Raw genomic sequence first — 14,186 nt, 5'->3', positions numbered from 1 at the left:
GGATCGATCTAAAAATAGGAATTATAAAGACTATCAATACTGCAATCCCCAAAATCTTATGCAATTTTTTTTAGAAACACTGTGGCATCTGTATCATTTATTATTAGGAGAAAAGTCATCACAAAATCTTCAGTCTGCAACTGAATACATTTCAATTTTGAGTACTTCCAAAAATTCTGACCCTCTGTCCTCTTAGCATTGACAGTCTCAGACTCCTAGTGAAAAAGGATTAAATCTGGCTGTGGGGAGAACAGACTGAAGAGTCCATTTGTAAGTTTCTTTTTCTTCTCTTCCTTCTCTGTGAACCAATGAGACTGCAGCGAACAGTGGTACAAGGACAAGCACTGTGGTATGAAGAGGAGAAAACTAGCAAGAAAACATTGGGAAGTAGCAGAGTTCAATGTTCCTGGCATCACTGGTCTGAGGCTAGCTCAGCAAACAGCAAATTACGGGGAGGTGGGGGAGGTTCAAAGTGAGCTGAGACATGCAGCACAAAGACATGTTTAAAAAGGGGCAGAGTACGGAGTATTCAAGTAGTATGACAAGTGAACAAAATAACAAAACATTACTATCACGGAACTTTTTTCTGTTTATTTTTCTTCTTTACATGTTTAGTACACACTTTGAACTTCCACTTGACTGAAGAAAGTAAAGACTAATGAATGTGCTCATACAGACTAGCCTTTATTACCACAAAACCAGTATTTTATTTTTTTGACCTCACACTTACATTGCTACCATCACAGGAAGACTAAGAGGTTAAGCGTTTGAAGGAGCACCACTGAAGCATCACCTTCATTGCAGTATCATTCTCACCACAGGATAACAGTGACAGGAAAACTCATTTGTGGAAAAGGAAGGAGACAGGTTACTGAATTCCCACCATAACTCCCCTCCCTGTCAGTCCTCTGCTTCGTCCTTAGTGCTGGCTACGGCCATACAGTTGGCAGGAAGAATTTTCTTGTTAAAGGCTAGCATCGGGACTCAGAGAACCTTAGGCTCCGTTGTTCACACAGACAGCCCTTGCCAAAGTCTTTCAGTCTCTGATTTTTACCTGTGTGAACATGGAAATAATACTATGCAGTTTACTGATCAACAGTTAGTCATCTCAGAAATCCTTCATAAGCATGGTGTATTAGTGTTAATATCTTTCTGAAAATATTGCCAAGTCCTTTTCATTTAACACTACATATTGCTAAAAAAAAAAAAAGAAATGAGGACGTTGAATTAGACTAGAATAGACTAGAATAGACTATTTCAGTTGGAAGGGACCTACTATGATCATCTAGTCCAACTGCCTGACCACTTCAGGGCTGACCAAAAGTTAAAGCATGTTATTAAGGGCATTGTCCAAATGCCTCTTAAACACTGACAGGCTTGGGGCATCAACGACCTCTCTAGGAAGCCTGTTCCAGTGTTTGACCACCCTCTCGGTAAAGAAATGCTTCCTAATGTCTAGTCTAAACCTCCCCTGGTGCAGCTTTGAACCATTCCCACGCATCCGCACTGGATACCAGGGAGAAGAGATCAGAACCTCCCTCTCCACCTCCCATCCTCAGGAAGCTGTAGAGAACAACGAGGTTGCCCCTCAGCCTCCTTTTCTCCAAACTAGACAAGCCCAGAGTCCTTAGCCGTTCCTCAGAGGACATGCCTTCCAGCCCTTTCACCAGCTTTGTTGCCCTCCTCTGGACGCATTCAAGGACCTTCACATCCTTAGAATCATAGAATCATAGAATCATTGAGGTTGGAAAAGACCTCTAAGATCATCGAGTCCAACCGTCGACCCAACACCACCACCCACTAAACCATGTCACTAAGTGCCTCATCTACTCGTCTTTTAAATACCTCCAGGGATGGTGACTCAACCACTTCCCTGGGCAGCCTGTTCCAATGTTTAACCTTCTTAAATTGTGGGGCCCAGAACTGCACACAGTACTCAAGGTGAGGCCGCACCAATTGAATCTACTACCTACTATTCTCTCTTGCTCAGGAATCAATGTCTAAAATTCCCCCTCAGGAAATTTGCTAAGATGGCCTGTTAGTACTACCCCTCCCACTGTAAAGACATGACCTTTCTCTGGGCTGAATTCTTAGACAGAACAAGGTTAAGGTTTCATGCTGTGGAAGTCTTAACAAACTCTCATAAAGACCTGCACAAATACTATATGAGCACCATATGCTTTCAGAAGAAATAGAGAAGACACATAGAAGTTCGATTTAATACCTGGCATCACTCTGGCAGTAGAATCACACTAATGATATTTATACAGACATGTGAGGTATGACACAGTCCATTCAAATGGTTTAGCCAGCACAAAATACTCATATCTGTCTATCTATTCAAATATCTGCACTTCATTTACTGCTTTGGCATCTTAGTCCTTTGAGAACTGTAGGAAAGGTTAGAAAAGTGAACCTCTCAGAATTATATAAGGTGAAGAAGTAAATTTGAAGCAAAAATTGTTTTAAACAAAAAATTAGAGAGGAAGTACATATGATCTGGTAGGTAGACATCATAAAGAAGTGAAAAAGGATTAAAAGATCAGCAAGAGAAAGGAAACTAAGTGGGAATTTTAACACCTGAAGTTGGAAAGGAAGCCAGTAAGGCAGAAGTGGTACAGAATTTAGGGGTAAGCTATTCATACTTTTAAGTGATACCCTTATTATTTTCTCCTAGAGAAAACATTAGACTTCAATGAGCAACAATGCTCAGCAGCAATCCAAAATAGCAAGTCGGAAGCAAGCTTTTAGGAAATCACAAGTAGAAAACATAATTAGACCACTATAAATCCATGGTTCACCCACACCTTGAATACTTCTGTCACCTCATCTTAAAATGAGCATATACATACTGGAAAAAGTTCAGAGAAGGTCAAGAAGATGATGAAATGACTGAATATCTTCTGTATAAAAAACCCAACAGAATAGGGTAGGACTTTTCAGCCTGGAAAATAGATGACAAGTAAAAATATGACAGAAATCTATAAAATGATAAATGACATGAGGAAAGGGGTTACAGATTGACTGCTCACCAAATCTTCCAATACAAGAATTGTGGTTCATCAAATGAAACCAGTGGTAGCCAAGTAAAACAAAACAAAAGGAGGTGATTCTTTGTACAACAGGTACCAGATATATGGAACTAATTGTCAAAGGATGTTAGGAGTGCAAGAACTCCAGAGGGGTCTGAGGTAAGGATGGAAAAGTATTTGGAATATGGATTCATCAACAGTATGAAAAGTGCAAAATGCATCAGGATGAGGAAATCCCATGAGCTGAAAAAGTGTTGGATATAAAATACAGCTCTAATATCTAAGTTATTTTTAAATCCATTTTCATGCATTGCTTTGCTTATTAAAAAACAATATTACAAAAATACTGCATATTCCTCTGTGGGTATAACTTTTTTTTTTTAAATTTGGTTAAGTATACATAGTAAATGTAATGCTGAAAGGAGGTTGACATTCTTGACTGGGTCAGTAAATGACCCAGTGCTTTAACACTGATCAGTCATCTAAAAGGTGCATTTGGGCTGTGCTACTCAAAAATGTGTAAGTAGCAGATGTGCAACTATATTACCTCCTTAATAACAGTCTGATAGTCATTATCAATATAGTTATATCAACTATCTGAAAGTCATATCAATTGCTTCACAAATGCCAATTGCTGAAAAGAAACAAGCAACACCCAGGGCTGTGTTTGATCTGAAGCATCTAGACAACTATTTTGGAAATTTGGTACACTTGGCATACTGCAGTTAGGTGGCATTTTCATTTCTAGAATCAGATTACTTTCCTTCAAATATAGGGCTAATACCTTTCAATTTTTCAATCTTTAAATGTCAAGGTAGATCATTCTCAGCAACTGAAAATAACGTATGAAAAGCATTTCACACAGGATGATCAGGATTTCTCTTATTCAGTACAAGGAAATTTTTACTGAGTCCTGAAATTTCACCTCTCCATTGCCTCGTTAGGATGATTACAAATATATGGCTTTCTTCATCAGCTACAATTCATGACAGAGATACACTTACGGATTTCTCCTCATGATACTAAATTAGTATTGCAGCAATTAGCAGGGAGCGATGTTCACAGCATCCTGATACAGCTAATCTACACCTCAGTTTCATTCTTCCATGAAATATGAAATACAATGAAACAAGTAACAATGTGATGGAAAGCCAAAAAGCTCACAACTGCACAAGTGTATTGGTGATGGGGAGGTATGAGATACAAAACAGAATTATAAATGTAAAAGCTTTCATCAAGGATTGGGATAAATGAACGTTTAACTCATCTCCCCCAATGCCCTCCCCCCCCTCCAAACTCTCCATTAGTACTGACATTGTACTGACAGGTCTCTAAACTATCTCTGTCTTGGGTAGGAGTCAAAAACATCTAGGAAGGGTTTCAACATTGTTGTCCTGTTCATCTAGTCTCTACAACAAGGTTAAGAGCAAGGGCAGACGACATAACCAGGAAGTAGAAACTAGACAGCTATTCCCACAATACTACCCTGAGCAAGAACTTCAGGAGAACACTTTGCATCTGATAGTTCTGGCAAAGGGCAACTGGGATTGAAAAAGAGACCAGTGTTATCTCTGTGTCCTGCCAAGAGATTTTTCCATTGGCTACACCCACACACTTAAACACACAAACACTTCTGAAGGAAAAGTATTCCTCATCTACGGCCACTTCACCTTCTGCTCTCTTAATCCCTCCTTTTCATATTAAATCTGCCTACCAAACTGACAAAAAATGCACAGCATTTGTAACTTCTGTGCAACCTAAACTCTACTCAACTGCAGAAATATCCTTCGAGGCAGCATCTTCTGAAGACAGATTCTGCCCACAAAGAAGGAGGGATTTCTTTTCCTTGTAAGTTTACATACCTTCCGTACAACAATAATGATTGTTTTTGAAAAACAACTTTCTGTCAGAACTCCTCTGTGTGATGACACTATATGGACCAGGGAGTCAATTGGCTATTCCAATTAAGATTTAGTAAGATGGGAATTAAATTCACACCCTTCCCCTTGGTTTTTATACTTTCAGAAAGCCTCATTGTTCAATTCAGTGTTTCCCAGAATGAGAGTTGTTTTTCTTCTTGACTTCTTAGTAAAAGCAAGTGCTTTCCTATCAGATTAATTAAACCTTTCTCCCACTGTCTTCCTGGATTTGACTTTCAATCTCTGCTTGCACAGAGAATTACTTTATATTAAAGAAACAACAAAACAATTATTTTTGACCTAAATATTTTCTCCCAGCCTATACAAAATACTCTAAATCTATGTATGTTTGAAGAATGCTTTTTCTAAGTGTAACCTCCTATTTTATTTCCTATCAAACTACAGGTCAGGTAAAACGTGTCATTTTCTGTGAAAAGATATACATTTTCCTAACATGCTATAGTGATCAATTGGTGCACCTGAAGTCTTCAGAGGGTCCAGCTTTGAAACAACTGCAAGGAAGAGGGAAGATTCCCATGTATCAAAATACTAATAGTATACATGCTAGTTCAAACAAGCATTTACTAAAAGAAATCTTCATACGTCGCACAGAAAAAAAAAATTACAACATTGAAAGTTGATGTCCAGAGCCTTACATCCACCTAGTCATCAAGGTAAAGAAGCTGTGACACAAATTGTAGTCTAGCAGAAGAAGAAAGATTTCAATAAAAAAGGTACGATCTAGATGTAAACATCAGAGGCTCCTGTGTCAGGGAAATGAAGCAAGAATCACTATGGTAACCCACTAATTTTTAGTTCTCAACCTAATGATCATCTGAGGAAATAAAGAAAAAAAGAAATACCATTCTGATACGGTGTTTAAGTAAAGATGAAAATGTCACAAAATGGGCATTCTTCTTTACCCAAAAATAGCAGCCTCATCCCACCAGTTATTAACCCTTACATAAACGACTCTTTCTCAGTTAGTGCCAAAAAAAAGTACCATTAATTAAAGCAAGAAACATCAATTCAGTAAAAGTTAATGAGTAACTCACTAATATAACAGATCTCCTTCAGTTTTTTTTTCTGGCGTGGGGACACTGAGACAGTGGAACTTGCTTTTTCATTTTGAAATACTGTTTTGGGAAACTTTAGCATTTACATTTATTGATGGCATATCAGAAACATAAATGCTAAAAGCCTACCTTTGCCAGTGTAATATAGAGACTCTCTGGTCTCCCTATGATTTTTTCAGGTATCACTGATCTTATACAGTATGGAAACGGGAATGCTAACAATCTTTCTGCATTCAAGTCTACACTTTTGAAGAAATTTCCTTATTTGAGAATTTCTCAGTTTTGTTCATTCAGAAGCTGTCATTATGCAATTTTCCATTAATTCATGAAAATATTCAATAAAATTATTTTATGCAAATAATTCTTGGTCTACAGATTGTTTATTCACATTTGACTGAGCAAACAGCCAATTATAATTTTTAATTTTGTGATTGGCCAAGAGAATATTACTGATGCAAATAGTGACACTATTAAATGCCCAAAATATTTTGCTTAGAATTAACATTTCTCTAATGTTAATTCTCTAATCAATAGAGATCAAGAAATACTCTAATCAAACAAGTCACTGACTAAAATGTTCGTTGAAAGTACACATGAAAAGAACATATTCTGCTTTTTCTAAGATGACAAGTTTTAACTTAAGACACCACTGTAGATGTAGATTTGGCTTTGGAACTGGCTTGCCGACCTATGCTCCTTCTGCACTTCATCATGTTTCCTGAGTGTATACCAGAATGGTGTGTGCCGAAATAGCTCATGGGTTTCGAAGCAAAGGAAAGGTACTTAGTGCACATTTCATAACTCTGTCAGTCTTACAAAATGTCTGTAATACCTGATACATAGAACAGAAGTCCTACCCTCGAACAAAAATAAATGATACGCAGATGTAGTTCCACTGAAAGACCAGGAGGCAGGCAAATACCACCTACAACACAATTGCAAGTAAATATGATATTGGTATGAATTGTATTATTTTTCATGTTACGTTTGATGAAATATGAAAAAGAATTAACCTGGGTTAATTCTGTGTTAATGCTACATATTTCATAATGCAGTCTATAGCTACTCAGACAGATGAAACTAGTGTTTTACTTATGAAAAGAATATTGTTAAAAATGTAAGCTGATTAATTCATGTGGAATGATACTCTTCCAGTCACTATAAAAGTGAAGCTTTAGGCTTTTCATTTCAAGATGTTCTCTCTCTATTAGGGCCATATTTCAGATTAATAACTACCTGTGTGAGGTAAGATTAATTTAGGCTGGCTTAAATCATATGCCTTTCATAGAGTATGCCTTTATCTAACAATTGCCCTTTTCCAAGTGGAATGGAACAGATGCATTCAAAGTCTTCCCGTTTAAAGAAACTCTTTATCAGATGCCGGTCATTTACTAGGTTCAGGACAGAGCACCAATTACAGCACATCAGGCCAAGTTAAAAATTATTAACTGCACACTTAAGATCAGAATCAAGTTCCACTCAATTCCGCAGGCCTTAAGCCAATGTTTCAGTCACGGGTATATACCAGCATGCTGAATAAAAGACCTTTGTTAGTTTAACTCAGCTAATGAAGAACACAAGGAGGCACTGGTTTAACCAAGAGGACAGCAGACTACTGGAATCAATATCTGTCTGCAAGAGAATTAGATAATCAAAGAAACTGAACAATGTAAATTAAATCAATTATTGTAATAATTACTATGGCATTATATTTTCAGTGCAGACATGTTCTCCCAAAGAAACTGTATAAAATTTCTTTGCAAGTGATAAACTGCTAGCTTATGTTCTGTTCACCCTTCAAAAAGTACCCAGTTGGAAACATTTTGAAAACATAGCACATATGTATGCACTATTTCTTTTAATACCACTTTATCTGCTCCTGCTAGATTTTACAAGAACAAATACCCATTCAAATGATACAACTACAAACACAAAGTATTTGCGATGATTTTTCCTAGATGTGCAACTGATTTCATATCTGATAACTCATATGAGACTCCTTTAGACTCAAGGTTACATCTTTTTAAAGTGTATCAGCAGGATATTTTCATTGAAAGCTGCATTTTTCTATTTTTGCAGCTGGCATCGGAAATTTCCTGTGAACGTAAACAAACTATACATATCTATACCCAGTACTCAAAAATAATTGTATTAACAATTTTGTGTGTGAATGTTGCTTTGCATGTAGAGGAAGAAAAGAGAGTAAGTTTGTACCTCTTTATTGGAGATAAGCCATTAAAAAAGTGGAACAGAAAAAATTAACAGAAGGATAAATATTGAGGCTAAAATTTCAGAGAACATCATTAGACATCAAAGAATCTGTAAATAAATAAATACTTCAGATATAGTGCACATTCAAATCACGTTATTTCCTTGAATTACCAGGTTGTGTGCAAAACAAGTGTTGGAAAAAAATCTGTGAAAAAAATATACAGTTGTTGGAATTTGGTACACATGGCTTTCCCTCTCTTCATTTTAAGAGGACAAATGTAACACTTGTTACATTTGCCTTGTTCTTTTAACCACAGATCCTCATCCTCACCTCCACCACATCTTTTCTACGCCCTCAGTTAAAACAAATGATTGGTCCATGATTCATGTGCCTGGACTCACGATGAAATAGCAGAGGCCTCTGACAGGAGAAGAATGAATAGGTATATGCAGGGGCCGAGGGTCAGTTACAAGCTCTTAAATGCAATAAATTAAATTCTGAGTAAAATCATTACCATTTAACATCCTAGCTTATACACAGGGACTGAAAATGCAACTCAAAGAAAAGTGTTTTAATTACTTCACTGGGTCCATGATTTTTCCCAGTATTCTCACCTTTGTTCACAAGTGACACGGGAACATATTGCAAGCACCTAAAGTTGTCTGAAAGTACTAGTGCCTACTTCTACCTAATAACTCTTTTACCTTTTGGTTTACTTTGTAGAATATGCTTAGTAGAGTGTACCTTGTGTGCATTTATATAGGACCACGTAAGATGAGTTTTTTAAAATTGCAAATAGACTACCTCCCCATTTTTCAAGCATACCAAAACCCTCTGTCTACTCAAGGCAGGCATTTGCCAATCAAGCAAAGGGGGTTTTTTTCTGCCAGGTTACGGTGCATGGAATAACATCTGATCTTACCTCTCCGTTCTCCAGAGGATGGATTTTGGAATAATAAGAAGTGCATATGACTTCATCATCTTTTACATAGGATGGAGTTCCAGGACGGGGATGAATGTTGTAGCGTGTCAGGCACTCACTGTCTGTGATAGCATAATACTGCCATGGTTGATAGTCTACACCATCCAGCGAACGCTCTAATATCCAATTCCCAGGTCGAGGTGAGTTAGCTGCTTTCACAATAACATAGGCAATCTGGAAAATCTGAAAAATAGATGAATTGTTAAAACATATGTAAGTAAATAATTATAAATTCATTCCAATTTCTTAATAGTTACCAAGCTAAGAACAGTAAATATGATAATGTTTGATTTTTTTTTTCCCTAAAAATGCAATATGGCCTCAGGTTCCACTGAAACTCTAACTACAGAAATAAATTCTCCATTAACATTTCTAAAAAAGAATAGTTGCATTAGGCCAATAGAGACTTTGAAAATAGAATTAAAAAGCACTCTAAAAGTTCCACATAACTTAGTAGGTAATTGCTAAGCTGCAGTTTCAGCCAAATGTTTGCAAAGTTTGTTTTCAAGTATTTTCAATTTGTAGAAGTGGGTTTGTTTCTGTATGTGTATTTATAGACATACACTTTCTGCAATGTTTGAGTTGCCGAACGCTGTTACAATTTTATCGCTGTTAAGAAAAAACATAGGTTTAAGCTATTGAAAGGTAATCACATCGTGCTGAAATCATTCTATAAAACATTCTTGTTTCAATCACATGACTCAGCACTGTGGCCATAAATAAGCTTTATAGGACAGAGACACATCAAATATCACTATAAACAAACTGTAAGCATGTAATCAATGCTCATTATGGTCCATTTCACCTGCTTATTCAATTGATTTATCAAGGTTTATTTCTGTTTACAGGCTTGCTGGAATGCAAGCCACAAACGATACATTTGCAATTGCAGAATGACATACCTTAGTGACGCAGTTTTGTTTTGGTTTGGTATTTTTAACCTAGTAACATCTAGATGCTACAGAGGTAGAACTGAAGCTAAGGAATGGAAACAGCTGTTTCCATTGGAAAAGCAGAACATACAGCAAGTTAGTATTTTTAAGATGCAGTGCTGTGAGTCTGCACATGAGGATGCCAGAGGGTATCATGGAGAGACCAGTGTTGATTTAATACTTAATGTTTTCTATATTGGGTGGTCATTGTAGAGAAGCTGCATGATTCAGACTTAGTCCACACACAATCTGTTGTGAATACTTAGACAATCAGTAACGCTGGTGAAAGAAGACCCTACAGTAATCAATGGAAGAAACAGTAGGACGACTCAAATATTGTTTTTTAATAACCACCAGTATTAGTATAAAATAGAAATTATGTTAAGTGGCAGAGTACTGCAAATACTACAGTACATTTGATGATGGAGGCAAAGAAAATGTTTATCTCCAGTTATCACTCCTGCCTTCTGTGTAGATGCTGAGAACATGGTACAATCCAGAATAGTTTCAAGTCAGGAAGTCAAATCACTAACAAACAAAGTTTTTCAGTGGGAATAAGAAGGGAGTGAGGCTGTATTTATTTTGACCTGAAAAACATGTGCATAACTGTGCATTTGTGGAGGATTAGCTCAAGTTATCAATATTTTTCTTCAACAGCATAAAAGAAAATCCCCAGAGACAGGGAGAAACCTGTGTTTCATTCCATTGTTTCAACGGGATCATACAATCACTTGTCCCCTGTTTCACAAATGCCCTTTCCTCTCTTAAACTCATTCATAGATATACTCCATTGTGGCCACAAATAACTATAACTGTAACTATATTGGATCAGTGTCACCAATACTGTTTACAATATACAGAGAAAAACACAACATTAATATACCTCTCCAAGCTGTTCCCCCCCCAGTTAAGCTCTTTGAAATGAAAGAAAATAGCTGGAGTGTTTAATTATTTATTATTTCCTAAGGAAGGTAATGAGCAACAGCTATATTTTAAGGAACTAGTTTATCAAGAGTTACTTTGTACATTGTCCTTTGCATGAGTAAAGAATCCAACGTACAATGTAAATTGTTTTTACACTAGCATGACCTAGTCAAACTGCATAAACTCTTTCAGCTCCAGTCGTTCAGAATAGATTTCATTCTAGAGTACTTCTAAATACTTTTTTAAAAAAAAATTTAAACAAGTGTTTTACCCCAAGTTCTCATAATAAGACTATTCCTCATATGTTGAATGGATAACAACTAAAGTTGAACACATTGCTAGGGCTTCTACCATGGAAGATCTGTGGTTTAGGACACAGCTGACAACAAATTCATAATCTTAGGTGTGCATACATAGTTGCCTCTGTGGAAGTCCTAAAATTTGCAAAACTTCACGGAAGATTCAATGTTAAATACTCCCTTTAGCCAAAAAAAACATTTAGCTCTGCAAACATCTTGGATGCACTGGCTCTATGGGGCCAAGAGGTGTAATCAACATGAAGTCTTTTTTTGTTTGCTTGCTTTGAAACACTAGGCTGTGTGGGTGAGTGAAACTTTCTACAGTTACTTTTCAAATTAGAGCCCTATTTCAATAACATCTCCTGCACATTCTGCTGAAGATTTGTTTGAAGTCTTGTTTCTTACCTTCTGGGATAGCGTACAGTTTGACTGCAATTTATTATATACCCTTGGGTTTGATTATTTTTAGCATACTTTGTAAATGAAACTGCAGTGAAATTTTATAAAAAAAAACAGTGGAGAGGAAACAGCATATTGCAGTTTATAGTGGGGTGAACACTGTTTCTCTTAATCTAAACTTGACAACAAAAAAAGCTTGTTAACGTAAATAAGAGTACACAATTACAGTTTTTGGCCTGATTCAGTCTATTACTACTGTCCTAGCCTCTGAGAGTTCCTGTAGTGGCTTCTGCAACAGGGCCGAGCTATCTGCAACCCACTGACATGTGAAACATTCTCTTTTCTACTTCATGTCTCTATTCATGAGTGGAAGTGAAATACCGTTTTGTATAAAACAAAATGATTTCCTGGGCAGAGAAACAGAGCTGGAACTAAAGACCAGAATTACAGCTTAGACAGGTGTACTCTTCGCTGGGTAAAAAACTGGCTGGATGGCCGGGCCCAGAGAGTTGTGGTGAATGGAGTTACATCCAGTTGGTGGCTGGTCATGAGCGGTGTTCCCCAGGGCTCAGTTTTGGGGCTGGTCTTGTTCAATATCTTTATCGATGATCTGGATGAGGGGATCGAGTGCACCCTCACTAAGTTTGCAGACGACACCAAGTTGGGCGGGAGTGTTGATCTGCTGGTGGGTAGGAAGGCTCTGCAGAGGGACCTGGACAGGCTGGATCGATGGGCCGAGGCCAACTGTATGAGGTTCAACAAGGCCAAGTGCCGGGTCCTGCACTTGGGTCACAACAACCCCATGCAGCGCTACAGGCTTGGGGAAGAGTGGCTGGAAAGCTGCCTGGCGGAAAAGGACCTGGGGGTGTTGGTCGACAGCCGGCTGAACATGAGCTGGCAGTGTGCCCAGGTGGCCAAGAAGGCCAATGGCATCCTGGCCTGTATCAGAACTAGTGTGGCCAGCAGGAGTAGGGAAGTGATCGTGCCCCTGTCCTCGGCGCTGGTGAGGCCGCACCTCGAATACTGTGTTCAGTTTTGGGCCCCTCACTACAAGAAGGACGTTGAGGTGTTAGAGCGTGTCCAAAGAAGGGCAACGAAGCTGGTGAGGGGTCTGGAGAACAAGTCTTATGAGGAGCGGCTGAGGGAAGTGGGGTTGTTTAGCCTGGAGAACAGGAGGCTGAGGGGAGACCTCATCGCTCTCTACAACTACCTGAAAGGAGGTTGTAGCGAGGTGGGTGTCGGTCTCTTCTCCCAAGTAACTAGCAATAGGACGAGAGGAAATGGCCTCAAGTTGCACCAGGGGAGGGTTAGGTTGGATGTGAGGAAAAATTTTTTTACTGAAAGAAGGTTAAACATTGGAACAGGCTGCCCAGGGAAGTGGTTGAGTCACCATCCCTGGAGGTATTTAAAAGACGCGTAGGTGCTTAGGGACATGGTTTAGTGGGCATGGTGGTGTTGAGTTGACGGTTGGACTTGATGATCTTGGAGGTCTTTTCCAACCTTAATGATTCTATGATTCTATGATTCTAATTTTTAAATGTTGGTAGGCTGTTAATGCTAACTGCAGTCAAGGGAAGATGAGAGAGCACATGCATCAAAAACATGCCCTGGTTGATGTTGTTTCTGATCTTTCTCACTAAGGCTAGGCTGAAGAAAGTACAGGATGCTAATCCATGCTTCTTAAAAACATCTTTTCTTTGGGGGACAACTAGACTTGTAGAGCTTTAGCATGAATCAGGAATATGGTCATCCCAGCTTAGAGAACTAGACCAGTCACTACCAGCTCATCACAGTGCTATGACACAGACAACAAACATCATAGTGTATTCCATGCTTTAATATGCTTTCTAAACAGGTTGACAATAACAACTAGTGCAGAAAAACAGACTAAAATTAATGGCGATTCTCAAAGCAAGTCAATGTCATGGAAGCAACATTGACTTTCCAACCAATTGGAAAACTGTCTTTCTCCAGGTACAAGAGTAACCCTTCCTTTATTGCTTAGCCAGTGGTGTTCTGGTTACTATAATACAATCAGCTAGAGCTTAGTGGCATGTCTAATGTACCACTGAGTTTTGCTGTATTTTCTTTCCACAATCAAAAAAGTGAACCTGCTCAGCTTTCTGGAGCCAAGTTTCCCAGTAAATTGTAACACTGAGCTGTTCCCACAGGGTAATTGATGGAGCATGCCCGGTTTACTTTTCAAATAGCATCAATAAGCTGACACTTGTCAATTGATGTAATAATTGTACAGTCTTAGAGCACATCTGGTTTTGTACAAGTCCAATACAATGTCACCTGCAGACCAAAGTTTACTGATACAAATGTGAAAACGGAGCAATACCAAGCTGCCTAGTAGCATGTAATAGTCCATTAACACAGCTGCCAAAGTGCAGCTGGCGCTTTTTTCT

At 38.2% G+C, this 14,186-nt stretch overlaps 1 protein-coding gene across 3 annotated transcripts in view; it reads right to left on the bottom strand.

The window, feature by feature from the left end:
• The window catches only part of LAMA2 (laminin subunit alpha 2), a 389,998-nt gene that overhangs the window by 255,781 nt on the left and 120,031 nt on the right, over positions 1-14,186 (bottom strand). For all 3 annotated transcript variants that reach the window (XM_076333575.1, XM_076333576.1, XM_076333577.1), the window contains exon 4: positions 9,162-9,404. In XM_076333575.1, the coding sequence (XP_076189690.1) occupies positions 9,162-9,404 (243 nt within the window). The remainder of the gene's footprint in view (positions 1-9,161; positions 9,405-14,186) is intronic.

Source organism: Aptenodytes patagonicus, chromosome 3 (genome assembly GCF_965638725.1).
Source record: "Aptenodytes patagonicus chromosome 3, bAptPat1.pri.cur, whole genome shotgun sequence".
Classification (NCBI taxonomy): domain Eukaryota; kingdom Metazoa; phylum Chordata; class Aves; order Sphenisciformes; family Spheniscidae; genus Aptenodytes; species Aptenodytes patagonicus.
This window is presented reverse-complemented; position numbering and strand designations above follow the sequence as displayed.